The sequence below is a fragment of the Sorex araneus genome, chromosome 2 (genome assembly GCF_027595985.1).
Source record: "Sorex araneus isolate mSorAra2 chromosome 2, mSorAra2.pri, whole genome shotgun sequence".
In the NCBI taxonomy this organism is placed as follows: domain Eukaryota; kingdom Metazoa; phylum Chordata; class Mammalia; order Eulipotyphla; family Soricidae; genus Sorex; species Sorex araneus.
The window spans coordinates 205,619,127-205,646,550 of record NC_073303.1 but is presented as its reverse complement, the minus strand read 5'-3'; the positions used below and the strand labels follow the sequence as shown (position 1 = coordinate 205,646,550).

Here is a 27,424-nt window from a genome sequence, read left to right as displayed (position 1 = left end):
AAGAGGTCGGGGAGTTCCCTCTCGGCAAGGATGTTTTTTGTTTGTCCACCTCCTGTCAGGTTGAACTTGATTTGTGTGTATAGGGGGGAGGGTTGTGTGTTGGTGGTGCTCAGTGATCAGTCATGGCAGGGCTCCAGGAACCATACGGGGTGCTGGGGCTCGACCCCAGGTCGGCTGTGGCGGACACCAGTCCCCCCTGCTGTCCTGTCGCTCTGCCTCACTCGAATGTGTGTAAATGTGTGTGAGTAGCCGTGTTGGCAGTTGTGTGTAAGCATGTTTGTGATGTGTGTGAACTTGTTTGATTTTGTGTGAGCATGTGAGCGGGTATGATGGTGATTGCGTGTCACCATTTGTGATTGTGCGATTGAGCGTGTAGCTGTGTGTGAACATGTGTGATTGTGTGTGTGAGACTGAATGTGTGTGTGAACAGGTGTGATTGTGTGAGCATGTATGATGGTGATTGTGATTATGTGAACCCGTGATTGTATATGTGTGTGAGCATGTATTAATATGTTTGAGCTTGTGATTGTGTATGAACATGTGTGAGCACAAGTGTGGTTGTGCGGTTCTGTGTGAGCATGTGTGAGTGTGTGAGCGTGTTTGTGTGTGTTCAGGGAACCCGCCGTCCAAACACCTGCGGCGTCTGGCACCTGTGTCCGTTGCTGCAGCTTTGGGTGGCTGCACGGGAAGGCCCTTTTGGGGCGGCTGCGGATACGGTGACCTCAGCAAGGTCGGGCCGGACTCCCTGTCCTACGGGTGAACGAAGCCAGGCCTGGAGTGGCTGGTGCCCTGGCGTGTGTGAAGAGGCCAGAGTTCGATCCCTGACACAACAGCAGTCAGCAGCAACAAGAGCAGCGAGAGGGACCCGGTGAGGGGGGCCGGGGAAGGGAGCGGCTGGACGGGGCTCCCGCCCGGAGCGCAGGAGAAGGACTCGCTGTTCACGGTGTCCGGCCTGTTGCCGGCCCTGGGCACGGTTTCCACGGTGCCCTGCAGGGAACGGCGTGACGGGAGAGGGCCTGGCACACAGCGTTGGTGACGGGTTGCTGGCGGCTGCTTGGCTGGCCCTGGGTGGGCCCTGGGTGGGCCCTCGGCCGGGGGTGGCGTGGTGCCGAGCACGTGCACCTGTGCCCCCCACCCACGCCCACCACCACGGTGCCGTCACTCTGCCCTGTGCTGTCCTCCCTGGAACCGAGGCCGGGGTCACAGTGTGGGGCGGGGGAGGCCAGAGTCTGCAGCTGGAGGTGGTGCTGAACACCGGTGCCCTGGCTCTGCCGGGAACCTCGTTCCGGGGAGTCGGGTCCTGTGTGTGTGGGGAAGGAGGTGGGGCCCCGGGGGCCGCCAGAGAGGCTCCCACTCGCGCGTCAGGGCTATTCCCCTGGGCGGCCTGTGGCCGGGGAAGGTTTTGCTGAAAACGTGGAATCAACATCAAACCCAATCAGGGCAGCGGTTTAAGTGGAGCCCCTGGTGCCGGTTTTTAACCTTCCCGCTGCAGTGGGCAGAAGGGCTGGGCCAGTCCTGACCCAGGTTATGAAACAGCAGCTTCAGAAGTAGGTCAGGCTAGGCTCGGCCGACCCGTTTCTCCCTGGCTCAGGAGAAGCCCAGGGCCGGGGAGCTGTCCAGGTGCTGATGTTGGGCCATGGCTTGCGTGCGTGCATGGACATGCGCACAGAGAGAGAGAGAGAGAGAGAGAGAGAGAGAGAGAGAGAGAGAGAGAGAGAGAGAGAGAGAGAGAGAGAGAGAGAGAGAGAAGGAGAGGAAGAGAGAGAGGGAGAGAGAGGGGAGGGAGGGAGGGAGAAAGGGAGAGGGAGAGAGAGAGGGAGAGAGAGGGGAGGGAGGGAGGGAGAGAGAGAGGGAGAGGGAGAGAGAGGGGAGGGAGAGAGAGAGGGAGAGGGAGAGAGAGAGGAGAGGGAGAGAGAGAGGGAGAGAGGGATAGAGTGGGAGGGAGGGAGAGAGAGAGAGGAAGGGAGGGAGAGGGAGGGAGAGAGAGAGAGGGGAGGGAGTAAGGGAGAGGGAGGGAGAGAGAGAGAGGGAGGAAGGGAGGAAGAGGGAGCGAGAGCGAATAAGCAAAGCACAAGCTGGCACCTGTGCGTGTGCACCCCCACGTGCCGGCCCGTGCACACCAAGGCACCCGCGCACAGCTGCAGTGCACACACTTGCTTCTGCTTCTGCCTTGCATGCAGCCAACCTGGGTTGGAGCCCCGGTGCCCCTCGTGGTCCCCTGACCACACACCAGGAGTGAGCCCTGAGCACCACCAGGTGTGATCAGAAAAGCCCCAGACAAAACAGAGGCCAAGATTGCAGGGCACGGGGTTTCTTCGAGACCGTGGACGCAGGCCCAGGGCTGAGGACCCCCTTCCCACAGGGGGTTTGGGGGTCAGGAAGAGGAAGGGGCAGGTGTGTCTCTTCACTTCGAGGGCGAGGCGTGAGGTCCATCGAGCCCTTGAGAAAAGGAAATCTGTTTCTGGACCAGCCGGTGAACCTTGGAAGGAAACTTCTGAAGCTCAGACTCCGAGGCGGGGGGGGCCCGAGCCGCAGGACAGCGGGGACGGTGTGCACCTCGCACGCGCTGACCCGGGTTCCATCCCCGCACCCTGCAGGGCCCTCTGAGTCTGCCCGGAGTAATCCCCGAGCAGCACCGAGTGTGGCCCCAAACAGCCCCTAAAGTCAGCCTGGGTGGGATGGACTGGGAGAGGCTCAGAGACCGTCCCCCGTGCACGTGGGGCCCGGTTCCTCCCCCGGGACCACCGGTGTCTTGAGGTGGACGAAAATGGATACCAGTGAGGCTGAGGCCGAGTAGCCAACCCGAACCCTGGGAGACGCCAGAGTCACGGGAAAGGAAGATTCTGAGCTCAGCTCGCACTCGAGATCTACCCCCAAGGGTGGACCAGCCGCTCCCAGGCCCGGGATGGCGATGCCTCGGAGCCCAGCAGAACCAGCACGGCAGGGTCGAGAGGGCGCAGGGGCCGCACACACAGGAGCCCTGCAGGCCTGGCGCCTGAGCACTGCTGGGCAGTTCCAAACCTGTCACCCCCGTTTTTATTCTCCCAGAGTCAGTCTGTTCAGAACCTGGCGTTGCAGACAGCGGTGTCAGAAGCGCCCCTGAGTCCACTTCAGTTGTCCGGGGGCGGTGACCGGGAGCAGGAGCTGGCCGGGGAGAGAACTGGGTGTGGAAGAGCCGCACGCCACACCTCTAGCCAGGAAACTCACCCTGGCCCCGGGAGGAGGGCCCCCCCCCCCCCCCCCGCATCACACACCCAGGAACGCAGGTTCCAGCTTTGGTGCGTCCAGAAGGGGCAGACCCTCGGCCCGGCCCAGGCCTTTAAAGTCCCCTTTGTCTGGGTGCGTGGGACCCTAAGTGTGGGGGTCACACAGGCCTGCTGGTAAACCGTGTTGTGTGTGTGTGTGTGTCAGTGTGTGTGTCACGCAGGCCTGCTGGTAAACTGTGTTGTCGTCCGAAGGCTGCTGTGGGCCTGGGGCTGGTCTGGGCCACAGCCAGGACCCCAGCTCTGTTTACATGGTCAGGTGTGTGTGTGTGTGTGTGTGTGTGTGTGTGTGTGTGTGCACGCACGTGCGAGCGTTGGGGGGATGCACAGCTGACAGTGTGCAAAGGTTAGTGAGTGGAACCGGGCTGGCCGCGTGCTAGCCGTGTGTGTGTGTGTGTGTGTTTGTGTGTGTGTGTGTGTGTGTGTGTGTGTGTGTGTGCTTGGCGGATGCACAGCTGACTGTGCAAAGGTTAGCGAGTGGAACTGGGCCGGCCGCGTGCTAGCCATGTGTGTGTGCTGGGGGCATGCACAGCTGACTGTGTGCAAAGGTTGGCGAGTGGAACCGGGCTGGCCGCGTGCTAGCCGAGCACCTTGATTCTGTCTCCTGGCCCCGGCGGAGAGGTGCAGGGGTCTTAGAGCGCCCGGGTGTGTCTGAAAACCGCTCGTCGGTCTCATGGTTGTCACGGACTCAGTTCTGGTTGGTAGGGGACAGGGCACAGGGCAGTGAGTCGGACCCCACTCAGAGTCATCATGCAGGGGCTGGCGAGTAGCACAGCGGCCAGGGGCTTGCCTTGCAGGTGGCCCACCTGGCTTTGACCCCCAGCATCCGGTACGCTCTCCCAGGCCCCGCCAGGAGGGATCCCGGAGAGCAGAGCCAGAGGCAAGCCCTGAGCACCCCAGGTGTGTGGCCCCCGAACAGAAGTAAAACCCCACCGGTAGGGCCTAGGAGGTGTCTGATAACCCACACAGCCGTGCCCCGTAACCTGGGTGACCTCGTAATCTAGGTGGCTCTCGCCAGAAACCATTTTTAAAATTTACAAAATTGATTCGCTGTGACTTACGGCACTGTTGATGCTGGTTTCCCGTGACCCGACTCCAACCCCACGCCCTCCCCGGACGCTACTGCCCTCCCTCTCTGTTGTGCGGATCAGGTCTTCCACTGCGTGACCTGGCTGTGTATCCCTAAGTCCCACGTGAGAGAGACATCATTCTGTCTGTTCCCTTTGGACTGTCAGCAGAGTACCTTCCAGTTCACCCGAGGTGCAGAAGATCACGTGATCTCGGTCTGTTTCTTTGCACTGCGCTGTAATCCATCGTGTGTATAGACTACAACAACTTTTATTCGTTTTTGGGCCCCACACCTAGCAATGCTCAGGGGGTTCCTCCTGCCTCTGCACTTAGGGATTACTCCTGGCATTTCTCGGGAGACCGTTCGGGATACTGAGGGTTGGACCCCGTTGGCCCTGCCAGGCGCGCACTCTGCCCACCGTGCTCTCCGGCCCTCACCAGAACGCCTTGAGCCACTCACCTGTCAACAACACCTGTGTTGTTTCCGTGCCGTGGCTGTTGTCCTGAGGCAGAGGTGAGCACAGATGTGCGTGTGTCCCTCCGTGAGTGTTTGTGTTTGGAGGGTAGATGCCAGGGAGCGATACTGCGGGACTGTGGCTCTGTCTCGGGGGCCTACGCTCTTGGGACAGTCCAGAAGTGCCCGCCCTCCGCCCCTTTTGCTAGGAAGGTGAAGGGGCCTCACCCCTGCCCGTCTTTGGGTTCCCCCTCAGAAGACTCACGCCCAGAGTTTGGGAGCGTCCCAGCCTCTGTTTTCCTTCCCCGAGTCAGGTCTTCCCTGAGCTGGGATCGTCCGTCCGTCCGTCCATCCATTCCTGACCTGCCAATGGGCCAGAAGCAGTGCCGTCCCCCCAAGTCCCCTGATAACGCTGCCCTGATGTTTCTCTGACCAGCGTGTGGGTGTCCGGCTTGTACCTTGATCAGTGTCGGTGGAACTGGAGTGAGGTTTGACACACACACAGACACACACACTCAGTGGCACTGCCGGGCTGATGGAGGCAGGTCTCACCGCAGCGCCCGGGTTTAACCACTTCTGCCGTCTGCCTCCCCAGGGGGGCTGAATAAATGATGACAGAGCCACTCAGTGGACTCTTCCCGGCCATTAAAGGGGTTCTGGCGAACGCCGGTGGACAGGCTCCCAAAGCAAATTGGCAGAGCGGTCAGCTGTGTTAAAATCTGTCTGCAGTGGCCAAGGACGTGGGGTCACGGCATGGATCGGCATGGCTGCGTGATGGACGGACCTCGGGCAGCGGGGCCCTGCTCTCCGCTGGCTTCTGAAACTGCTGCTTTTCTGAAGGGGGGAGTGGCCTTTGCGGGGCGGGAGGGAAGCATCTGTCTCTTTTCTTTTCCTTTTTTTGCTCTTTATTTGGGGGGTCCACACCCAGCGATGCATGGGGTTACTCCTGGCTCTGCGCTCAGGAATTACTCCTGGCGGTGCTCGGGGGACCCTATGGGATGCTGGGAATCGAACCTGGGTTGGCTGGGTGCAAGACAAATTGACCTACCCGCTGTGCTGTCGCTCCGGCCCGCCTCTGTCCTATAAGGGACCAAATGTCTGTCCATTGATTTTTCTGTTTTGGGGGGCTTTAAAGTTGATTCTTGATGTCTGAGGACAGAGAGAGCCAGCCGGCGGTGCGGGGCAGGAGGCAGAAGCCGGGAGCGCAGAGAGACTCGGGGCGGTTGCCCGTGATCGAGGTCAGCTTGCCTGTCGCCGTCTCTCATTGATCCCAAGGTTGAGACGGGAGACCTTGTCAGGGAACAGCAAGTTGGCATCAGCCGTGCCTGGAGCCCCAGAGGGCAGTCGAGGTGCGCGGGCTGAGACTAGCGGTGGGGACGGGTGGGGGCGGGATGCCAGGGACAGCCTGCGGAGACTTCCAGAAGCCGGGTGGGGCGGGTGATGATCGGACGAGACCAGAGGTGGAGATGGGGAAGGCAGAGAAACAGGAAGGGCCGGCCCGGGTGTGTGGCATCACGAGCGCACACACACACACACGCACGCACGCACATGCACACGCACACACACACGCACACGCACACACACACGCACACACACATCCACGGCACGCCTGCAGGACGGCCTCGTGCTGGCCCTCGTAGTGCTCGGGAGAGCCTGGACTGTCCCCCAGGAAGTGAGTGGGGGGCCCACGCCTGGGTTCGAGCCGGCAGGGGCTGGGAGGCACATGCGTCTTTGGTCCCGTTGTCGGGAGTGAGAGGGGAAGGCGTGTCGCTGGTCTGCTGCTGTCCGGGGGGACAGAGAGTAGGACGGTTGGGGGAGGCACTTGCCTTGCACGTGCCAGGAGTCAGCCCTGAGCACAGAGCCAGAGTCAGCCCTGAGCACAGAGCCGGGAGTCAGCCCTGAGCACAGACCCGGGAGTCAGCCCTGAGCACAGAGCCAGAGTCAGCCCTGAGCACAGAGCCGGGAGTAAGGCCCAAGCACAGAGCCGGGAGTCAGCCCTGAGCACAGAGCTGGGAGTCAGCCCTGAGTGCAGCCGACTGTGGCCACCAGACTGACACCAGTAAAACCGGGGCTGGAGAGGAGGTGCAGGGCTTTAGCCTTCCTTGCTCGGGGCTGATCTTTCCCCCTTGCCTTAGAGGGTCCCCTGAGCACCACTACGTGCGACCCCAGAACCATAGTGCAGGGTAAAAGGCAGGTCTCATGAGGACAGAGCTTAAGGAGCCCCTGGGTCCTTGCTTCGGCCGGGCGCCCCGGGGCCCGGAGATGCCGCGGGTGCAGAAACCGGCCGAGTGGAGGGAGGAGACGAATTCAGGGGAGCCCGGAGAACTTCCCCGCAGCCACTGGGCAGGACCCAGGCTCTCTGCGTTTGAGGGTGGGACACCCCAGCCGTGTTCAGGACTCCTGGCTCAGTGCTCGGAACCACTCCATGCTCTGAGGGTGCCGAGTGCAGGCAGATCCCTCCCCGCGTGCTGTCTCCTGCTTCGGCCGCTGCGGCCGCTGAGCCTCGGCCCTCCAGCACCTCCCTCCGCGTGGGGCCAGCCCCAGGATGCCGGCTGGTTCTCTAGGCGTTTCACGCACCAGGCCCCGCCCCGGGGGCCCTGCAGCCGGGACCCTGTGGTGTTTGCGGCACACCCTCTGCCCTGCAGGTATGGCTGGTTTTGGGGTCGTGGCTTGCGGGCAGTGCTCAGGCGGTACCGGGGTGGTTTTCAGCCAGCCTGGAGGGCAGGCCGGTGCAAGAGCTTGAGGCTGTGCTGCTGGGAGTCCCTCGGGCAGCTGGGGAGCGCTGGGATTCTTCAAGGCTCCTCCTGCAGTGCTCAGGGAGGAAGCAGGGCCGGGAGTCTGGCTGGCGCGTGAGCAGTGACCGCTGTGGCCGTCCTGCAGTGCCGGGCAGACTCCGTTCCTGGGGGCTCACCCACCCAGCGGGCTCGGGGCTGATGCTCTGCTCAGGGCCCACTCCTGGCAGGGCTCGAGGGTGCGGGAGCTGGAACTGTGTCAGCCGTGAGCTCTGCTCTGCAGCCTTTAGGGTTTCCCTGTGCAGGGAATAATCTCCCGGGAAGTGAGACAAAACCCCAAAAATGGCCTCCTTAGGCCAGAGTGATAGAACAGGGGTAGGGCACTGGCCCCGCACACGGCTGTCCTGGGTTTGATTCCCGGCATCCCAGATGGTTCTCCGAGCACTGCTGGAGTGAGTTCTGCGTGCAGAGCCAAAGGTGAGCCCTGCAGTCAGGGTTTGCCCAGGCACGGATGGACACAAAGATAAAGTAGCTTCTTTCCCGTCGACGCTGGCATGCTTGAGCGAGGAGGGAAGGTCGGGGAAGCCAGCGCACAGCGGTGAGGGAGGACCGTCCCCACGCCAGGGCACGGCTGTCCTGCACACGCGCGTGGCTGAGCAGCACGGCGGAGCCCCTCGGCCTCCGGAGGGGGCGGCCACCCAGACTCCGTCCCACAGCTCCCGAGCGGCCCCTCCTTGGAAGGGGTTCTTGGCCCCGGTTTTTCCGCAGTTCTTGCACTCACTGTCTCCATCCCTTTCCTGCCGCCCCGGGTGGAGCCGGGAGCGTCACCGTGTGGCAGACAGACGGGGGGGAGGGAACAAACAGCCAGTAGGGGGGACCGGGTGGAAGCGCTAAAATGGATGTGCTCTTGGGTGCCATGGAAACCCAGACTCAGCGAGAGCCAGCCCGCCGTATGGGAACGGGGCGGGGGGGGGCTGGCACAGACTGCGCCCGAACCCCGGGTGGGGTGGGCTGCGGGGGGCGACGTTCGTCACGAGCGTCCCCACCATTGTCTTCATCCCTGTGCGGTACGGGGGTTGAGGGGAGAAGGCGGCCCAGGAGAGCCAGCCACCCGCCCCGCCCCGGCTCTGACGGCCCCGAGGCAGACACCAGCCCGCCAGCGTCGTCACCGTTACCGTCCCGTCAGTGCTGGGTCACCATGACTTCATCACCCGCCAGTCCCTGTCACTGCCTCGTTTTTGTCCTGGCCACTAGCACCCTCACTGTCTTCATCTGTGTTCCCACTGCCCCGCCATCCCGACACCAGCGCCACCCTCAGCGTCACCCAGCGTCCGGCCCGCCCCGCTCTCGCCTGCACTGTCCGGTGGCCTCCGCGTCGTTGTCCCTGCACCAGGACTGTTGTCACCCACCATCACCAGGACTGTTGTCACCCACCACCACCAGGACTGTTGTCACCCACCATCACCAGGACTGTTGTCACCCACCACCACTGCCGTTACCATTGTCTTCGTCCTCTTGGTTCTGGCCACACCCAGCAGTGCTCAGCAGTCACTCCCTGTGGTCCGCGGGGTCCGCGCCTGCGAGACGGGCGCCCCCTGCGCTGCAGCTGCAGCTCCCACTGCTGTGGTGTCACCACTCCCGTACTGTCACAAGCATCACACCACAGCGTCACCACTGCTCGTATAGTCTCATCGTCACCACCAGGGTCTGTCTTCACCGTCGCTGTCACCATTGTCCCCACCATTGTCTTCCACATCACTGTCATCATTGTCTTTATCATCCCTATCCTTGACACCATCAGTGTCCCCACCATTGTCTTCATCATTGTCACCCTGTCGTCAGTGTCCCCACCATTGTCTTCATCACTGTCCCCACTGTCACCCTTTCGTCAGTGTCCCCACCATTGTCTTCATCACTGTCACCATTGTTACTGCCATCAGTGTCCCCACCATTGTCATTGTCACCGCCATCAGTGTCCCCACCATTGTCTTCATACTGTCCCCATTGTCACCCTGTCATCAGTGTCTCCCATTATCTTCATTACTGTCCCCATTGTCACCGTCATCAGTGTCCCCACCATTGTCTTCATCACTGTCACCATTGTCATCGCCATCAGTGTCACCACCATTGTCATTGTCACTGCCATCAGTGTCACCACCATTGTCTTCATCACTGTCCCCACTGTCACCCTGTCGTCAGTGTCCCCACCATTGTCTTCATCACTGTCACCATTGTCACCACCATCAGTGTCACCGTCATTGTCATTGTCACCACCACCAGTGTCCCCACCATTGTCTTCATCACGTCTCTTGCTGCCACACTGTCTCTCCTGTTCCTCCACTGTCACCACTGCTGTATCCCCACATCGTCACTGTCACTTGTTCTCACCATCATCACTGCCGCACGGTCGTCACTCACTAGTCAGTCCCTGTCACCACCGTCACCCCCACCGCGTCTCAACCCTCCCGTCCCCCTCACCATTCCTGCATTTCCATTGTCTCGCTTTACCGCCACCACTGTCCTTGTCACCACCCTGTTGTCACTGTCACCTCACCAGGTCATCTTTAGCCTTGTCATCCTCTCACTGACGTTTACCAGCAATTCTCATTCTCTCCCATCTCTCTCATTCTCTTTATTATTTTTTTATTTTTAAATTAAAAAAAAAATCAGGGCCACCCCTGGTGATGCGCAGGGGTCACTCCTGGCTCTGCACTCAGGAATTACTCCTGGCGGTGCTCAGGGGGACCTGGGTCGGCCACAGGCAGGCAGGGCGAGCACCCTTGGGCTGTGCTGTCTCTCCGGCGCCCCTACCGCTCTCTCTGCCGTCACCGGCATGTCTCCATCCTCCGCACGCTCTCACCTCTGCGTCGTCCGTCACCGTCACCACCACCCTCAGCCCCCCTTACCCCCGTCGTCTGCTCGCCTGCACTCAGTAGGAGGGTGTCAAGTCAGTGGCCCGAGCGAGTTTCAGGGTACTGGGGTGGCTCCCACACTCCTTGGTACCCCGAGTTCCTCTCCCACCCCGTCTGTCCCTCACCGGCGCCCCTCATGGATGGGGCCTCCCCAGAGCCTGGCCGTCAGAAGCGTGTTGAGGCTGTGGCTTTGGCGGAGACCTCGGGAGGTCAGAGAAGCATGGAGTCTGGTCTGTCGCCTTCCGCCAGCCCCTCTCTGCTCGGGCAGCACCCCTGCCCACCGTGTCGTCCTCCCGCTGAGCGGCAGACAGCCCACAAGGGACCTCACGCCCTCTTTGTTGGTATTTAGTTTTATTTTCGTGGATCGGGGGCCACACCCAGTGGTGCTCAGGGCTGGCCTCTGGCAAGCTCAGGGGCCTTCTGGGGTGCCCGCCCCACTGTGTTCTTGTCCCAGCCCTGTTGAAACCGATTCCAGCCTGCTTCCTCTTGGGTCCTCGGGTGCTTCCGGGAGTTCGGGCGTCGAGGGGACACCCCGGCTGGCCTGGCAGCAAGTCAGGTTCTTGGTTTCTCAACCCGTCCGGCCAGATGTGGGTGAAAGGATCAGGAAGTTGTGGTCCAGAGCACAGTGCCGTACTGCGCAACCCCGAGGAAGCACAGTCACGCCGTTTGCAGCACGGGGAGGGGACGGGTGTGTCTCACGCTGGGTGCAGTGGGGCAGAGGAGGCAAGCACCCTGCCCGTCGTGTTATTTCTGTACCGTGGCCCCCAGGAAGGTGTCTTTGACGAATAAAACTGGGACCAGAGACAGCTGCATGTTGAAGGTGCTGCCTCGCTCTTGGCTGGGGCCCTGGTCCCGTGCCCAGCACCACAGAGGGTCACCGCCAGGGTGACAGCTGAGCACTGAGCCTGGAGTAAGCCCGACTACCTCGGGGTGTGGCCCCAAAACAAAACAAGAAGACAAGTTAAAATTGAACGATGCATGGGGGCTGGAGAGATAGCACAGCGGGTAGGGCGTTTGCCTTGCACGCGGCCGACCCGGGTTCAAATCCCAGCATCCCATATGGTCCCCTGAGCACGGCCAGGGGTAATTCCTGAGTGCAGAGCCAGGAGTAACCCCTGTGCATCGCCAGGTGTGACCCAAAAAGCAAAAAAAAAAAAAAAAAAAATTGAACGATGCTGCGACAGGAGCTGGAGAACTAGTGCAATGGGCGGGGCTTGGTGCTCAGGACTCACTCCTGGCTCTGCACTCAGGGTCACTCGAGTTCTGCTCGGGGCCGTGCGGGGTGTTGGCAATCGAACTTGGTGTGAGGGCTGACCCCTGGGCACGGAATGGGAGAAATCCTCATCTTTTTTTTTTTTTTTCCCCTTTTTGTGTTACACCCGGCAATGCACAGGGGTTACTCCTGGCTCTGCACTCAGGAATTACTCCTGGCTGTGCTCAGGGGACCATACGGGATGCTGGGTATCGAACCCGGGTTGGCCGCGTGCACGGCAAACGCCCTCCTGCTGTGTTGTCGCTCTGGCCCTGGGGGAGAGCTTCTCTGTTTGCCTTCTCTTCACCTGCTGTTTGCCGGCCTACCCCCAAAGTGCTGTCTTAGAACACTTGGCAAGGGGGTGGGCAGGGCCCTCGCTTAGGAGGGGGCTGGCCTTGCGTGATCCCAGGCATCTCCCTCGGTCTCCCCGAGCACTGCCAGGAGCAGTTACTGAGTGCAGAGCCAGGAGTGACCTCTGGGCATCGCCAGGTGTGACCCAAAAAGCCAGAAAGAACTGGGGAGAGAGGGACTTGGGGGCCAACACCCCGTGGCGCTGGGAGGGGCCACGTGATGGGGGTGGTGTCTGCGGGCCAGTGACGGCCTGGGCCCGTGGGTGGGTCAGGGGCCCTGGCCCCAGCACCCCGGGGCCGCCCCCGTGCCTTTGCTGAAGCTGAAGTCGGCTCTCTCCCCCTTCCCTCCCTTGTTCCAGTGGCCGACCACCTCGGCTGTGACCCCCAGACGCGATTCCTCGTGCCCCCGAACATCAAGCAGTGGATCGCCCTGCTGCAGAGGGGCAACTGCACCTTCCGGGAGAAGATCTCTCGCGCCGCCTTCCACAATGCCGTGGCCGTGGTCATCTACAACAACAAGTCCAAGGAGGAGCCGGTCACCATGACCCACCCAGGTGAGTGGGCGGTCCTTGACCAGCGCGTGTGTGTGTGGGGGGGGGGCCCGGGGGGGTGTGGCCTCGTGGCCCCCGCAGCATCCTTGTCAGGTCCCGTCGGTTTTCACTTCCTGCCTGGATGGAGTCCGTGATCCCAGGGCCTCCCTCTGGTGAGATCGCGCCTCTGTTTCCCTTCAGTCGGACCGTTTCCTTCCTCTGCACCCAGGAGAGTCTGGAAAACATGGCCTTTACAAAGCAGGTCTCTGTGATCCAGCCTCCAGCCACCTCCCACCCACCCCGTGGTTTTGCGTTTTTGACTTTTTTGGGTTTTGTGTGTTTTGAGGAGAAGGGAAGCAAATTGTTCCAGGGATTCATTGTTCTGAGTGATTCTTCCGGCTCTCACCTGGACTGGCCAGGGACGGCCTGTTTGACGATGTGCTTTACTTCCTCCTGATGAGCGCAGAAACTGAGTTCGTTCTGTTGGGGGGCCAGTACGTACGCCTTCATTTCTGGTGGAAGCATTAAAGATATTTCCGGTGTGACAGTCATTTCTATTGCAGTTATTTTTGCATCGTTTTCAGCAGCTGTTGTTTCTCCTCACACTGTTACTCGGTCCCGTGCTGTTACCTCTTCCTGACTTTCGTCAGACATTCTTTGAAGGCTTTTTTTTTTTTTCTTTTTGGGTCACACCCGGCGATGCTCAGGGGTTACTCCTGGCTCATACCCTCAGGAATTACTCCTGGCGGTGCTCTTGGGACCATATGGGATGCTGGGAATTGAACCCGGGTCGGCCGCGTGCAAGGCAAACGCCTTCCCCGCTGTGCTATCACTCTAGCCCCTCTTTGAAGGCGTCTGTAGGTTCACAGCAAAATTGTGAGGAAAACACAGTGTTCCTCCCTCCCAGCAGAGGTCACTCCTGCCCTCCTGCTCTCTGCTCTGGGGGCACCCTGGTGGGCCTCGGGGAACCTGTGGGGTGCTGGGGATCGAGCTGGGGGCCAGCTGCATCCAAGGCAGGTGCCCGCCTGCTGGACGGTGGCCCCAGCCCTGTTCTTATTGTTGAACTGGAGTAAACGGGGCCTCCTACAACATTCTGAGATCAGCTTACTTAACGTTTCTCATTTTTAAGTCTCGTCACTCCTGTGTTTTCTTCTGGTTTTGGTTTTTCCCATTCCTGAGGAGGCTCTTTCTCGCCCTTATCTCGCGAGTCCCTTTCTTGCCGATGATGTTTCTGGTGGTTTGTGAGCCAAAGAATTTCCATCTGGGGAAGTGGACATCCCGTTTAGTGGCACTACCGGAGGGGTCCCAGGAAGGGGGGTCCTGGGGAGCTGCCCTGGAGATGGGTTCTCTAGGACGCAGATAAACCGAGGGGGATGCACTGGCCCTGGGGCAGCCAGCACAGAAGTGGGTTTGTTCTGGGGAGATGTGTCTGGTGAGGTGATACAGTGGGGACGGCGCTTGCCTTGCATGCTGCCACCCCGGTCTGATCCCTGACATCCCATATGGTTCCCTGAGCACCGCCAGGAGGGACTCCTGAGCACCGCCAGGTGTGGTCCAAAAAGAGAAAAAAAGGAAAAAGAAGCGGATTTATTCCAGAGCATTATGTCTGGGCAGCGCTCGATACTGCAGATGTTGCGATACTGCAGATGTTGCAGGAGTTGGAGTGGTGGGTGGGTGGGTTCCTCCCCATGTCCAGGCCTGTCCCTGGGCCGTGTACAGCGTCACCTGTCTGGGCCCTGGTACCAGTCTGCGTTCTGATATTCCGGTGGTCTCTGCGCCGTCTGCCCCTCGCGTACGCTGGCCTGGCCCTGGCCCTGGGCCCCGGCGGCTGGACTCTGTCCCGTGTCCTGGCTGGGACTCGCTCTCCCCGAGCCTGACAGGGCTGGGCGTGGCCAGTAGAGGGCACCAGCACTGGGTGCCACCACCTCTGCAGCCACATCTCCGGCTGCTTTCTCCCACCCTCTCGCTAACCCTGCCCCGTCCCCTCCCTCTGTCCCCTGAGCCCCACAGTCGAGTGCCCAGACCCCCTCTGGCTGCTCCCGCCCCCAGCAGGGCCTGGGAAGGCCGCAGGGCGATGACGGCAGAGCCGGTCCCGAGAGCCACAGCAGGAGCAGAGGCGGCAGGAGGGGGGGACCGGCTGGCGTGGGTCCTCACACCCGGGCACTAGGCGGCCCGCAGGGCAGGTGTCTCCACCCCACCCCACCCCCAGGAGGGCCCCCGAACAGCTCCGGGCCGACTCCTCCGGCTCCCAGATGGGCCCCCTCCCTCGTGCCGCCGAGAGTCGGTGCACAGTGTGTCTGCACTCAGAGCATCTCTTTCTTTTTGGGTTTTTGGCTTTCGGGCCACACCTGACTCTGCTCAGGGCTTCCTTCTGGCTCTGAGCCCAGAGGTCATTCCCGGTGGGATTCCAGGAGCCCTCTCAGACGCTGGGGTTGAACCCAGGTCAGCCAGTTCAAGGCAGCGAAATGCCATGGGTCTCTCCAGCCCTCCACACAGAGAATTTTATGCAGTCTCTGCGGAAAACTGTGCACAGGTGTCCACGTATTTACCCACTGACCCACCGTCCACCCACCTCTCCCCTGATCTAGCCACCTGTCCGTTTACCCACCCTCCTACTCACCCACCCATCCACTGATCCATCCACCCACCATCCACCCGTCTGTCCACCCAGCAGTCATCCACCCATCCACCCGTCTGTCCACCTGCTCATTCACCCATGCATTCACCCATCCACCCACCTACCTACTCATCCACCCACCCACCCACCCATCGTGTACCCATCCATCCACCCACCCACCCACCCATTCATCCACCCACCCATTTATCCACCCATCTAACAGTCCATCCATCCATCCATCCACCCATCCATCTATCCACCCACCTACCCACCCATCTTCCACCCACCCACCCATCCATCTACCCATCCATCCATCCATCCACCCACCCACCCATCCATCCATCCATCCATCCATCCATCCATCCATCCATCCATCCATCCATCCATCTATCCACCCATCCATCCATCTATCCACCCACCCACCCATCTTCCACCCACCCACCCACCCATCCATACATCCACCCACTCATCCATCTATCCACCCACCCACCCATCCATCCATCCACCCATCCATCCATCTATCCACCCACCCACCCACCCATCCATCCACCCACCCATCCGTCCAGCCATCTACCCATCCCCCCATCCAGCCTCCTACCCATCCACCTATTCCTCCACCCGCCATCTACCCATTCATCTGTCCACCCCCCATGCCCCTACTCATCTAGCTGTCTGGGCATCCGTCCCCCGTCTCTTCATCTGCCCACCCCGCCGTCCGTCCTTGCACCCACCGACCTACCCAGAACCATTTGCCTCCTCCCCTTCCCCTCCCTCTCCTTCCTTGTCTGTCACTTGCTCGTTGTTGGTTGCCGTGACTAAGGACCGAGCACCTTGGTGCTGATGTTCCCTGGACTCCCGCGTCTGTTTCCTTTCCCTCTGGCCCTCCTCACGACTGCTGTGCCACACCTGGCCAGCAGCCATCACGACCCACTGGAGACGGGAATGCCCGAAACCGGCATGTCCCACAGAAGACAGTGTCTGCTGGGTCTCTCTGCAAGTGAGTTCCAGCCCCGGGGCCAGGATCGGGGGCCCAGAGCGGGGCAGCTTGGGGCCGGCAGCCACCTCCCTCCCTTTCGGGCCTGTGAGAGGGAACGTGCCGGGGCCTTCTGCAGGGGCCCCTGCCCCGAGCCTTGGCCCACTCAGGACACTGCAGAGACTGCTGCCCCTCTGAAGGGGTAGTGCGGGGGGAGGCCTTCCTGGCGTGATCCCCGGCATCCCCTAGGGCCCCCGGAGCACAGCCAGAAGCAATTCCCGAGTGCAGAGCCAGGAGTGAGCCCCCAAATAACAACAACAAACCCAGGAAAACCCTCTGCCCCTGTTGCACCCCGACAGGCCTGGCTGGGTGAGGAAGCCCTCGGGCTCACCTCGGGGTTGAGGCGTGGCCCTGAGTGAGCCGTTCCTTCAGCCCTACGGCACACTGGCACAGGAGAGGGTGGGCAGCTGGGAGGAGGGGCCCCCATTGTGGCTGTCTCAGCTGGGGAGTCAGGAGCAGGGCCGAGCTGTCTGGCGTGCACGACACCGTCACACTCACACACTTTCTCACTGTCCAGCACTGTGTTGAGAGTTGTGTGCATATGTATGTGCTCTCCCCCATACACGTACACACAAACACACACTTTCTCACAGAATCAGCAGCATGTTGGCTGTTGAGCTCCCCACACACTTGCGTGCGTGCACACACTCGCCCAGTCACACACACCCTCATGCTCCCACATTCATGTTAGACACACACTCGCACACACTCTCTCACACAGACTCATCCCGTCACACGCACCCTCACACTCTCCCCTACTCTCACACTCATTCTCGTACGCACCTGCTCACGGGCCCCCTCACTCTCCGCACACCCACGTACTCACGTACACACACTCACAGTTGCGCATCCCGTCACGCTTTCAGTCACACACATTCACACACGTTCTCACATTCACACACATCCTCACACATTCACACATGTTTTCTTACACACATTCATGCATATTTTCTCTCATACACACATCTACACACATTCTCTTTCTCACACATTCACACACATTCTCACACACATTCACACACATTCTCACATTCACACACATTCTCACATACATTCACACACACGTTCCCTCTTCCTCCTACACCTCACGCTTTCCTCCTGTTCACGCCCGTCTGCGCTCCCCGGCCTCCCCGTCCCCCGCTCTGTCGTCCCCCCCCCCCGGCTGCTCTCCGTGTGCAGGAGACTGCCGCCGTCTGTCCCTCGGCAGGACTGGTCTCACTGTCTGTCCAGTGCCCGACCGTGGCAGAGCCTCGTGGGCGTCCCGGGACGCAGGTGGTGGCGGAGTGTGGGAAGGCCGTACCTGCTCCTCGCACCGGGGCAGGCAGGCAGGTCTCTGGGGACCCCGTGCCCGGGGCGTCATCCTCCATCCCCTCCTGGTCTTCCGGGACATGCCCAAGCTCCGTGATCTCCGGTAGCCCTCGGGCCCGGGAACCCCGACTGTCCCTCACCCATAGCGACCGAGGGGCCGCCCCGCGCCCCGAATGACCTGGCCTGGGGCCTTCCAGCTCTAGGTGTCTGTGCGCCAGTGGGCGCTGGGGTGGGAGGCGCCCTCCACTCTGCCCCAGGGCCCCTCCTCTGTGGGCGCCACATCCACCTCCTGCAGTCCCCGCCGCAGACCCCCAGGAGGGAGATAAGCTTGGGGCATGCAAAGGGCCTTTGGCTGAGCCGGGGGCTTCCGCAGGGGGGCAGCAGGGGCTGGAGCAGGACCTCAGTCCTGCCCACAGGGGGCATGCACGGAGGCAGGGGCCCAGGCTCGCAGCCTTGCGGCTAGCGTGAGAGAAGCCCCAGGGCCCACCGCCCTGCTCCACCCCACTGCCTTCTTGAGACTTCCAGAACCTTCCGCCACGCTCCCCACTCGCCCAGATCAAGCCTTGGGTGTGCTTCTTTGTGTTCAGATGGGTCAGGCTTGGTCCAAGGCCCAGGGCCTGGCTGGGGCCCACCCTGTTTCTGTCCCTGGCACTCCCTAGGGCTCCCGCACCAGGAGTGCTCCTCGGTCACAGTGCTCGGAGTTAGCCCTGAACACCAGTGGGTGGTCCCCAACCCAGACACCAAAACCCCAAGCAAAACGTACACAGAGGCATTGACTTCTGCAGGACCCCCAGGGCCCCAGGCCGCCGCTTTCACTGACCAGAAGTTCTGAAATACCCCCCAGACCCTGGGTGCTGACACAGCCTCCTCACTGTCTGCTTCACTGGGGGGAATTTTCCAGAATGCCCTGGGTTTGTGGGTTCCCCAGAGCTACGGCGGCTGACCTGAGCCCAAGTTTGTATACTGAGGGGTTGAAAGTTCTGCTCAGCGAAGTTTGTCCTTGGATACTGGTTTTGAGAGGGGAGAAAAAAGAGAGACGCGGGCGGGCTGGGGACTAGAGAGAGTGGTGGGGAGGGGGCTTGCCTCACACGTGACTGAGGCCTGTTTGCTTCCCGGCACCTCAGACGGTCCCCAGGCCCTGCTAGGAGCGAGCCCAGACCAGAGTCAGGAGGGAGCCCTGAGCACAAAACTAGGAGGAAGTCCTGAGCACTGAGCCAGGAGGGAGCCCTGAATGCAAGGCCAGGAGTGATTCCTGAGCACAGAGCCAGAAGTCAACTCTGAGCACAGAACCAGGAGTCAGCCCTGAGCACAGAACCGAGTATCAGCAATGAGCACAGAGCTAGGAGTCAGCCCTGAGCACTGCCAGGTATGGCCTCCAAACCAATGAGAATCGAAGGTCAAGGTCCTCGACTCTTGGGACCCTTAACAGACCGTGGTGTGGAGGCCCTGGGTCCGAAAGGTCCTTGGTCTGCACAGACTGGGGTCTCCTGGAACTCACGGCCATGGGCATATTCAAGCCGGTGGGAGGGATGCCTCCGGGAAGGCCTCCGGGAATCTGGCTCCAGGCCTCATGGGGAAGCCACTTTGGCTTGGGGTTTCTCGCGGTGGGGTGCTCGGAGGAGGAGGGAAACCAAGATGTGATCTGGACAGCAGTTCCCAGGGCCAGCCCGGTGCCTCGACTCAGCCCCCTCCGGAGAGAGGCCCCCAGAGCATGACTTCTGCTTCAGGGGGTCTAGAAGGCCCGAGTCACGGGTCCTCCCCACCCCTGCAGGTGGATGGGCGTAGCTCTCAGTCCTGGACTCGAGCCTTTCCTGCCCCTGGGGGCCCTGCTCGGGTACTCAGCCCCTTCTGGGACTCCACCTTTGGTTCTCCTTCTCCTCCTCCTCCTCCTTCTCCTTCTCCTCCTCCTCCTCCTCCTCCTCCTTCTCATTCTCCTCCTCCTTCTCCTTCTCCTCCTCCTCTTCTTCCTCTTCCTCTTCCTCCTCCTCCTCCTTCTTCTTTCTTCTTTCTTCTTTCTTCTTTCTTCTTCCTTCTTCTTCTTCTTCTTTTTCTTCTTCTTCTTCTTGTTTCTGGGCCGCACCCGCACTGCCCAGGGGTTACTCTGTACTCGGGAGTCGCTCCTGGCGGTGCTCAGGGGCCCTTGGCGGGTGCCGGGGATGGAACTCGGGTCGGCCGTGAGCAAAGCAAGCGCCCTCCCCGCTGGAAGTGTCTCCTTGGAGGGGGTTCTCGGCTGAAGCTGCTTCCTCTTCTCCCTTCCCCCTCGGGTGCCGTGGGGGCGGTGAGTGGGTGTGTTTGGGTTACAGCTGCTCTCAGGGTTGACTCATAACTCAGTACTCGGCTGACTCACGGCTCCTGTACTTGGGCGCACTCCTGACTCTGTGCTCGTGGACACCCCGACCCGGCCCAGGGCTGGTTCCGGCCCTGTGTGTGGGAGGCACTCTTGGGAGTGCTGGGGGACCCTGTCGGGGGTAAGGGTCACACCCGGGCTCTCTCTGTGAAGCAAGTGCCCCCCGCCCTGCCGTACTCTCTCCAGCCCCTTGACTTGCGTTAACACACTGGAAACGATGTCGCTGAGCTGAACGCTGGGGAGGGGTCTGTCCCCCGTGGCCTCGTTACCGGGAGGGGCCAGGAGGACAGGACGGCCTTTGGCCCTGCACGTGGCACCTGTGCGTCAGGGTTCGGTCCCTGCTACCCCCAGGGCTCCTGAGCCCCTCCGTGAGCCACCCCTGCGCACAGAGCCCGGGGGAAAGGCCTGAGTGCCACCGCGTGTGGCCCAAGTGTAACTGAGAGTCAGCGCACGCTGGTGCTCCCGAGAGGGGCCGGCCCAGCAGTGCAGCCGGGAGGGCACTGGCCTGCACCTGGCCGCGCTGGCCGCTGGACCCCCCCAGTCCCCAGGCACTAGCAGGAGTGTTGACTTGGTGCAGCGCAGAGCCCGGAGTAGCCCTGAGCACTGCCGCGGTGTCCCCCTACCCACATCCTCTGCTCCCCCCAAAAAATAAAAACTAGCACCGGAAGGTTCCAGCAAGCTTGTTTGCAGCCTCCCGTTTCCCGGTGGCCTCAGTCAGGGTCCGTCATCCTCGTCGTGGGTCCCCCAGGCCGGCGTTGCTGGCCTCGGCGGCTCCTGCCCAACCTGGTCTCCCTGGCCCTGCAGGCACGGGGGACATCATCGCCGTCATGATCACGGAGCTGCGGGGCAGGGACATCCTGAGCTACCTGGAGAGGAACGTCTCCGTGTACATGACCATCGCCGTGGGCTCGCGGATGCCCCCCCGGAACATCAGCCGCGGCTCGCTGGTCTTCGTGTCCATCTCCTTCATCGTGCTCATGATCATCTCGTCGGCCTGGCTCATCTTCTACTTCATCCAGAAGATCCGCTACACCAACGCCCGCGACAGGAACCAGGTGAGCGCAGCCCCGACGGGGGCCCGGGGCACGCTGTACGGGGGCTTCGTCCGATTTTTAAATTTAAAATTTCTCCATTTGCATAAAATGGCCCTTCGGGGGTTGGAGAGAGACGGGCAGGAGTGGGAGCCCTCCCCGCAGTGCTTGACCCACCCCCCAGCATGGCAGGGGCGGGCTCACAAGGAAAATTTAAATATAAAATATAAAATAGCTTTTGGGGGGTGTTGAGAGGCCAGAACTGGCACTGCTCAGGCTAATCCGGCCTGAGCTCAGATGCTCCCGCTCTAGTGCTCAGGGACTTACTCCCGCTCTAGTGCTCAGGGGCAGCCCCCAGTGATGCCCACAGGCTCAGGAGGAGCCCAGCCGTCTCAGTTAGAGACGTCTCAGTTAGAAACAAACCTGCACAAACCCATGAAAGCGCTTCTAGCACCCGGGATGTTGCAGGTGAGCGGGAGGGTGTGAGCAGGGCTGGCTGGGTCTGGCCGGAGAGGACGTGGGGCCCACGGCCGTGTGGGGACAGCCCCAGCCCTGCCTGGAGTCCCGCCTGGGCACAGAGCAGCCTGTGAGCAGCAGACGCGAGGAACACCCCAGACTCCCAAGGGGAACGAAATAACCCAGGAAGAGATGCCGCGGAGTCGCCTCTTTCCTTCCCAAATTATTGTCTCTCTGTCAGGGACTCCCCCAGCTTGGTGCTGGGGATCAAAACACTTTTCCTTGGGGCTGGAGCGATGGCACAGCGGGGAGGGCGTTTGCCTTGCACGCGGCCCCCCTGAGCTTGATCCCCAGCACCCCAGAGGGTCCCTCGAGCACTGCTAGGAGTGATTCCTGAGTGCAGAGCCAGGAGGAACCCCTGAGCACACTGGCTGTGACCCAAAAACCAAAAAAAACCCCAAAACCCCAAATTCTTTCCCTTGGTTGGCCCAGAATAGTGCAGTGGAGAGGATGCTTCCGGAGTAACCCCTGAGCATCAGCGGGTGTGACCCTCAAACACAAAAGGCTGATCTTCCTGGGGCCAGGGAGAGAGTCTCGGGATTGGGGCCTTGCCCTCCGTGTGCTTGGCCTCCAGGTTTAAATCTCCTGAGCACTGACAGCTGAGCACAGAGCCAGGAGCGGCCCCGGAGCACCACCAGGGGTCGCTGCTGAGCACAGGGCCAGCGATCTCCCTGGAGACCGGGGGCCGCGGCCCAGACACGCACGGGAAGAGAAGAGAAAAAGGGCCTTTTCCCTTGGTGGGCCAGAGCCTAGCCGGGGCCTCGGAGGCCCCATGTGTTGACATGTGTGTGTCCTGTGTTGCCGGGCTGGTCAGAGCTGTCTGGGCCGCAGGCCTGTGCAGAGTGTCTCTCCTGGTTTACCCTGGGCCCAGGGAGACTGTTCTGTTGGGGGGGGGGGGGCGGGGCGGGGCGCCGTCCTGTGCAGCGGCTCCCGCTTCCCGGCCCGGAACCGACTCAGGCTGCACTCCCGGGCCCCTCGAGCGTGTTTCTGGCAGTGCTCAGGGAGTATCCTGGGTCCCGGTCGGCTCGTGGGAGGCGGGCACCTGCCCGCTGTGCTCTCTCACCCTCCCCCGCTTCTTTGCTGTGGGGCTACACTTGACGGGCTCGAGGCTCCTCCCGTCCTTACCCCTTCCTCCCGGGGGTGCTTAGGGGCGGCCCCTTGGTGCCGAGCCAGGAGGAAGCCCTGAACATGGCCCCCACAGAACAAAAGGAGAAAAAAAGAAACCGCAGTGCGGGCCGGAGTCACGGCTCCTGGCCCTGGCCAGCGGGTTGCACCTCGGGCTTGGCCCTGCGCCTGGTCACGCCTGGGGTCTGCCAGCACCCGGTGCGACCCTCCCGCTGCCCCCCCGGCCGTGTTCACGGTGACCCCAGCTCGCCCAGCCTCCCCCCTGCGTGTGTCTGGGTGCGGGCGCGGGCGGCAGGGCCCGGCGGGTGCCCGTGGGGTCTGGTGAGCGGAGCCTGCCCCGCCCCTGACGCTTTTGCGTTCCCACAGCGCCGCCTGGGCGACGCGGCCAAGAAGGCCATCGGCAAGCTGACCACCAGGACCGTGAAGAAGGGAGACAAGGTACGGGGGGCGGGGCGGGGCCGGGCGGGAAACGCTGACGGGAAAGGGTGCAGCAGTGTTCGGGCTCCTCTGTGGCCCGACGCCCCCGGCCCAGCTCCGCCCAGCCCGGTCTGGTGCCAGCACCGTCCGTGCTCCCCGGGCGCTGCCAGGAGTGACCCGGGCCCGGAGCGAGTCCTGCGCCTCTCGGGGGCGGTGGTTCGGCACGTGGCTGGCGTGCAGGAAGCCGCAAAAAAAACATGGAAGCGGTTTATTTTGGGGGGGCGGGTGGGGAGGGCAGAGGGGTCACGACTGGCAGGAGTGCTCGGGCCTCTCCGGGGCCTCTCCCAGGGCGCCCGAGGCCGGGTGAACCCAGGGTCTGCCGCACGCAGCACCCCGCCCCTCTGTCTGGGCTGCAGGGCCCGGGCGGGGCGCCTCTGTGCCCTCCCCACCTCTGCTTGCCTGCCGCCTCCCGCCGCCTCTGGAGGCCCGTCCAGGCCCCCCCTGGGCGGACACCGATGCTTTGAGTTGCGTCACCGGGAGATGCTGGGGGTTCCTCCTGGCTCTGCACTCAGGGGTCACTCCTGGCGGAGCTCTGTGGGGTGCCGGGATGGAACCCAGGTCAGCTGTGTGCGGTGTGAACGCCCCACCCGCTGTCCAGTCTCTCCGGCCCCTCCCTTTGGTCTAACCCGTGGGGCACTAGCAGGGTTCGGAGAATACCTGAGAAGTCAGAAACCTCCCTGGGGCGCCGCGGATCCGACTGAGGCCCATCTGCAGCCCCAGCCCCCAGGGTGTTTTTATTCGGAGGCTTTGGGGGTCTCTCGGTGCTCTGCTCAGGGGTCTCTCCTGGTGTGCAGGGGATCATGTATGCGGTGCAGAACTCGAGCCCGGGCACCGCGTGGAGGGTGTGTTCCTCCTGCCGCACCGTCCGTCTGGCCCCAGGACACTGGCTCTCCTGGAAACAGCCTCTCTTCTGGGGGTCTTCATGCCTGCCAGCCCGATGGCAGTGACTGACTCTCTTCTTCCAGCCCTGGGGTCTCGGTGCGGGGGCACCCGCCCCGCCCGGGCTCATGAGCACACTCGGCTTTCCCAGGAAGGGCAGGGTGTGGTCTGCTTTCTCCCAAGTCTGGTCTCCGGGGCCCTGGGTGGGCAGTGGCCGTCCAGCTGACCCTGGTCTGAGTCTCAGGAACTGAGGTTCCTTTCGAAGGCCGGGGGTGGCAGTTCGCACCCTGAAAAATAGGCTGGTGGGGGCACTTGCATGGGACTGCCGACCTGGGTTCAAGCCCTGGCACTGCTGCCTTCAGGGCCCCGAGGAGTGATCCCCGAGCACAGAACCAGGAGTCAGCCCTGACCATTACGAGGTGTGAGCCCAGGAACCAAAGGAGAAACAAAACCCAAAGCTGAATCAACACGGGGGCCAGGGCAGTCGCACAGGGAGTAGGGTCCTTCCCACACGCACCGGCCTGGGTTCGATCCCCGGCATCCCATAGGGCCCCTTGAGCACCGCCAGGCGTGATTCCTGAGTGCAGAGCCAGGAGTAACCCCAGGGCATTGCCGGGTGTGTCCAAAACTCCGGAAAAACAAAAACAAACCCCAAAACAACCCCCTTGAGTCAGGGACCCGGGGTGGTCTGGGTTCAAAGACTTGAGCAGAGGGAAGGGTTGCTCTCTGGAGACCCTTTCACTTTGCCTCCCGTGGCCCCGGGGCCGCGAGGGCCGTGCCCAGCGCCTGACCGTGTCCCCCGGTTCTTACAGGAGACAGACCCCGACTTTGATCACTGTGCCGTGTGCATCGAGAGCTACAAGCAGAACGATGTGGTCCGGATCCTCCCCTGCAAGTAGGTCCCTGCTTGTGCCGAGGGGCCCTGGGCCGCCCTGTGGCGTGGCCTCGCCGTGGGCCCCCGAGGTGCCCCGGGGACCTGTTAGCCTCTTCCTGTCTGTCAGGCTCATATTGCGACCAGGTTCCAGAGCAGTTTGTTTTCTTTCTGGGGCTGCACTGGCAGTGCTCGGGGCTGTCTCCTGGCTCTCTACGCTGGGGTCACTCCTGGCGGTGCTCGGGGACCCTGCGGGTGGTGGAGATCGACCCCGGGCCGGCAGTGCCCAGATCAGATGCGCTGCACTGTGGCTTGGGTCCCGTAAGAAAATGCTGTGACCAAACCGGTGAGGTAGGACAGGAGTCAGGGGACCGGCTTTGAACTTGCCAGATGCTGGTTCGATCCCTGGACACCCCCAGTAGTGACCCCTGAGCACAGAGCAGGAGTGAGCGCTGAGCACCCCTGGGTGTGGCCCACGGAGCAAAAAAAAGCAAAGAAAAGGAAATGCTTCGTCCTCTTTCCTTTCTTCAGTCGGTGCAGCCTGCTCATCTGCCACTCACAGAAGCGACAGATTGTCGGTGTGGGGGCCGGAGAAGTGGCACAGCAGGGAGGGTGCCGGCCTTGCTTGCGGCTGACGTGGGCTCAGTACCAGCTCCCCAGATGGTCCCCTGAGCCTGCAGGAGTGATCCCTCTGCAGAGCCGGGAGTCCTCCTGCGTCTCACGGGATGTAGCCCCCTGAAACAAGCTGACAAAACATTGTCAGGGCTGGAGCAATAGCACAGCGGGGAGGGTGTTTGCCTTGCACACGGCCGACCCGGGTTCGATTCCCAGCATCCCACATGGTCCCCTGAGCACTGCCAGGGGTAATTCCTGAGTGCAGAGCCCTGAGCATTGCTGGGTGTGACCCAAAAAAGCAAAACAAAAAGTTAATAAAATTGTGAATGAGCTGGCTCAGGAAGAGCCTATTTTTGTTTTTCACTGTGGTTTGGGGGTGCCAGGTGGGGGTGGGAACCTCGCAGAGAGGGTTGGGGCCTAGGATTTGCCTGTGACCCTTCCCGCTGACCCCGCCCCTCCCCCCACCTGCGCCATCTCCCTGGGCCTTGTCGGAGACAACTAAGATTCTTTGTTTTGGGGCCACACCGGCTGGTGCTCAGGCATTGCTCCTGGCAGGCTTGGGGGACCTGTGGGCTGCCAAGGACTGGCCCTGGGTCGGCCGCGGGCACGGCCAGCTGCCCACCTGCGGTGCTGGGCTCCAGCCCTCGAGCCTTCTTGATTCTCCAGGCCCTTCCTGCGCTGTCCCTCGTTTGGGTCCCTCTGGACTCCACTTCTCTTGCTCGAGTGATGCTGGGAACGGAATCCCTGTGGGCAGTCTGGTTTTTCTCTTCATTCTTATTTATTTATTTATTTATTTTGCTTTTTGGGTCACTCCCGGTAATGCACAGGGGTTACTCCTGGCTCTGCACTCAGGAATCACCCCTGGCGGTACTCAGGGGACCATATGGGATGCTGGGAATCGAACCCGGGTCGGCCGCGTGCAAGGCAAACGCCCTCCCCGCTGTGCTATCGCTCCAGCCCCTTAAATCCCTAATTTAAAAACAAAATGGGGTGCAGAGGAGCTGGTAGGCTTGATCCGGGGGCAGCACTGAGCCCAGGTCCTGCCCGTGGCTCTGGTCAGCCTCAGAGTGTGGGGTGCTGTTGGCTCATGGCCTTGGTGCCCTTGGGGATTGATTCTCTGTGTCCTTCAAGACTTGACGGCAGGAAAACTCAAGTAGTTTCTGGAAGAGGGGCGGGGCTCCACTTGGGGCGTGTCCCGCGTGGGCACGTCTGACACTGGGCGGGAGTCGGGGAGATGGGAGCCGTGCCCGTGTCATGCACCTTTGGGTTCCTCTGCAGGCACGTGTTCCACAAATCCTGCGTCGACCCTTGGCTCAGTGAGCACTGCACCTGCCCGATGTGCAAACTGAACATCCTGAAGGCGCTGGGCATCGTGGTAAGGCTGGGAGGGGCATGGCGCCAGCAGACAGTGCGTGGGGGCTCGGGCGCCAGATTGGGGGCGGTGCTGTGCTGGGTCTCTTGGCGGGGGCTAGTCCTGGCACTGTGCTCAGGAGCGCCCCCTGGTGGTGCTCAGGCCATGGAACTGGAATCCGCTGGACACAGGCGAGCACCTTAATGAACTCAGTACTCTCCCCAGCGCTGAGAAGGCCTCGTCCTAAGCTCACCCTCGGAAGATGGCCAGGCCATGAGTTAAACATCAGAGTGCTCAGGTCTGGGTCAGGCCTCAGCGGGCGGGCAGGCTTTGCTGCGGGAGTCCTGGCCCAGCCCGCCGGACGCGGCTGCTCCCCCCCCTCCCACCCCGGAGTGTGGCCCCCAGGGAAGGGCAAGGACGTCACTCCCCAACGGCCCTCCCAGAGGCTGGGCCCCCCCGGGCAGACTGTCCTCCGGCCTCTCTGCAGCAGGTCGTGGCAGCTCATGGTCATTTTCAGGGGGAAATTGTCCCTTTTATTTTCCGAAAAGTTTGGGGCAGAATGAAAAGGCCGAAAATAAAGAAAGGTGAAGAGGCGATGGGGCGGGAACTCAGAGCCCAGCAGTGGCCCCCGTCCTCCTGGGCCTCCTGCTTGGGCCGGGCGGGGTGGGGCGGGGTGGGGCGGGGCCAGGCTGG

At 61.9% G+C, this 27,424-nt stretch overlaps 1 protein-coding gene across 3 annotated transcripts in view; it reads left to right on the top strand.

Annotated features, from left to right (window-relative positions):
• Positions 1-27,424, top strand: part of RNF130 (ring finger protein 130) — a 49,691-nt gene that overhangs the window by 5,431 nt on the left and 16,836 nt on the right. For all 3 annotated transcript variants that reach the window (XM_055125834.1, XM_055125836.1, XM_055125835.1), the window contains exons 2-6: positions 12,391-12,585; positions 20,671-20,921; positions 22,905-22,976; positions 24,707-24,789; positions 26,659-26,755. In XM_055125834.1, the coding sequence (XP_054981809.1) occupies positions 12,391-12,585; positions 20,671-20,921; positions 22,905-22,976; positions 24,707-24,789; positions 26,659-26,755 (698 nt within the window). The remainder of the gene's footprint in view (positions 1-12,390; positions 12,586-20,670; positions 20,922-22,904; positions 22,977-24,706; positions 24,790-26,658; positions 26,756-27,424) is intronic.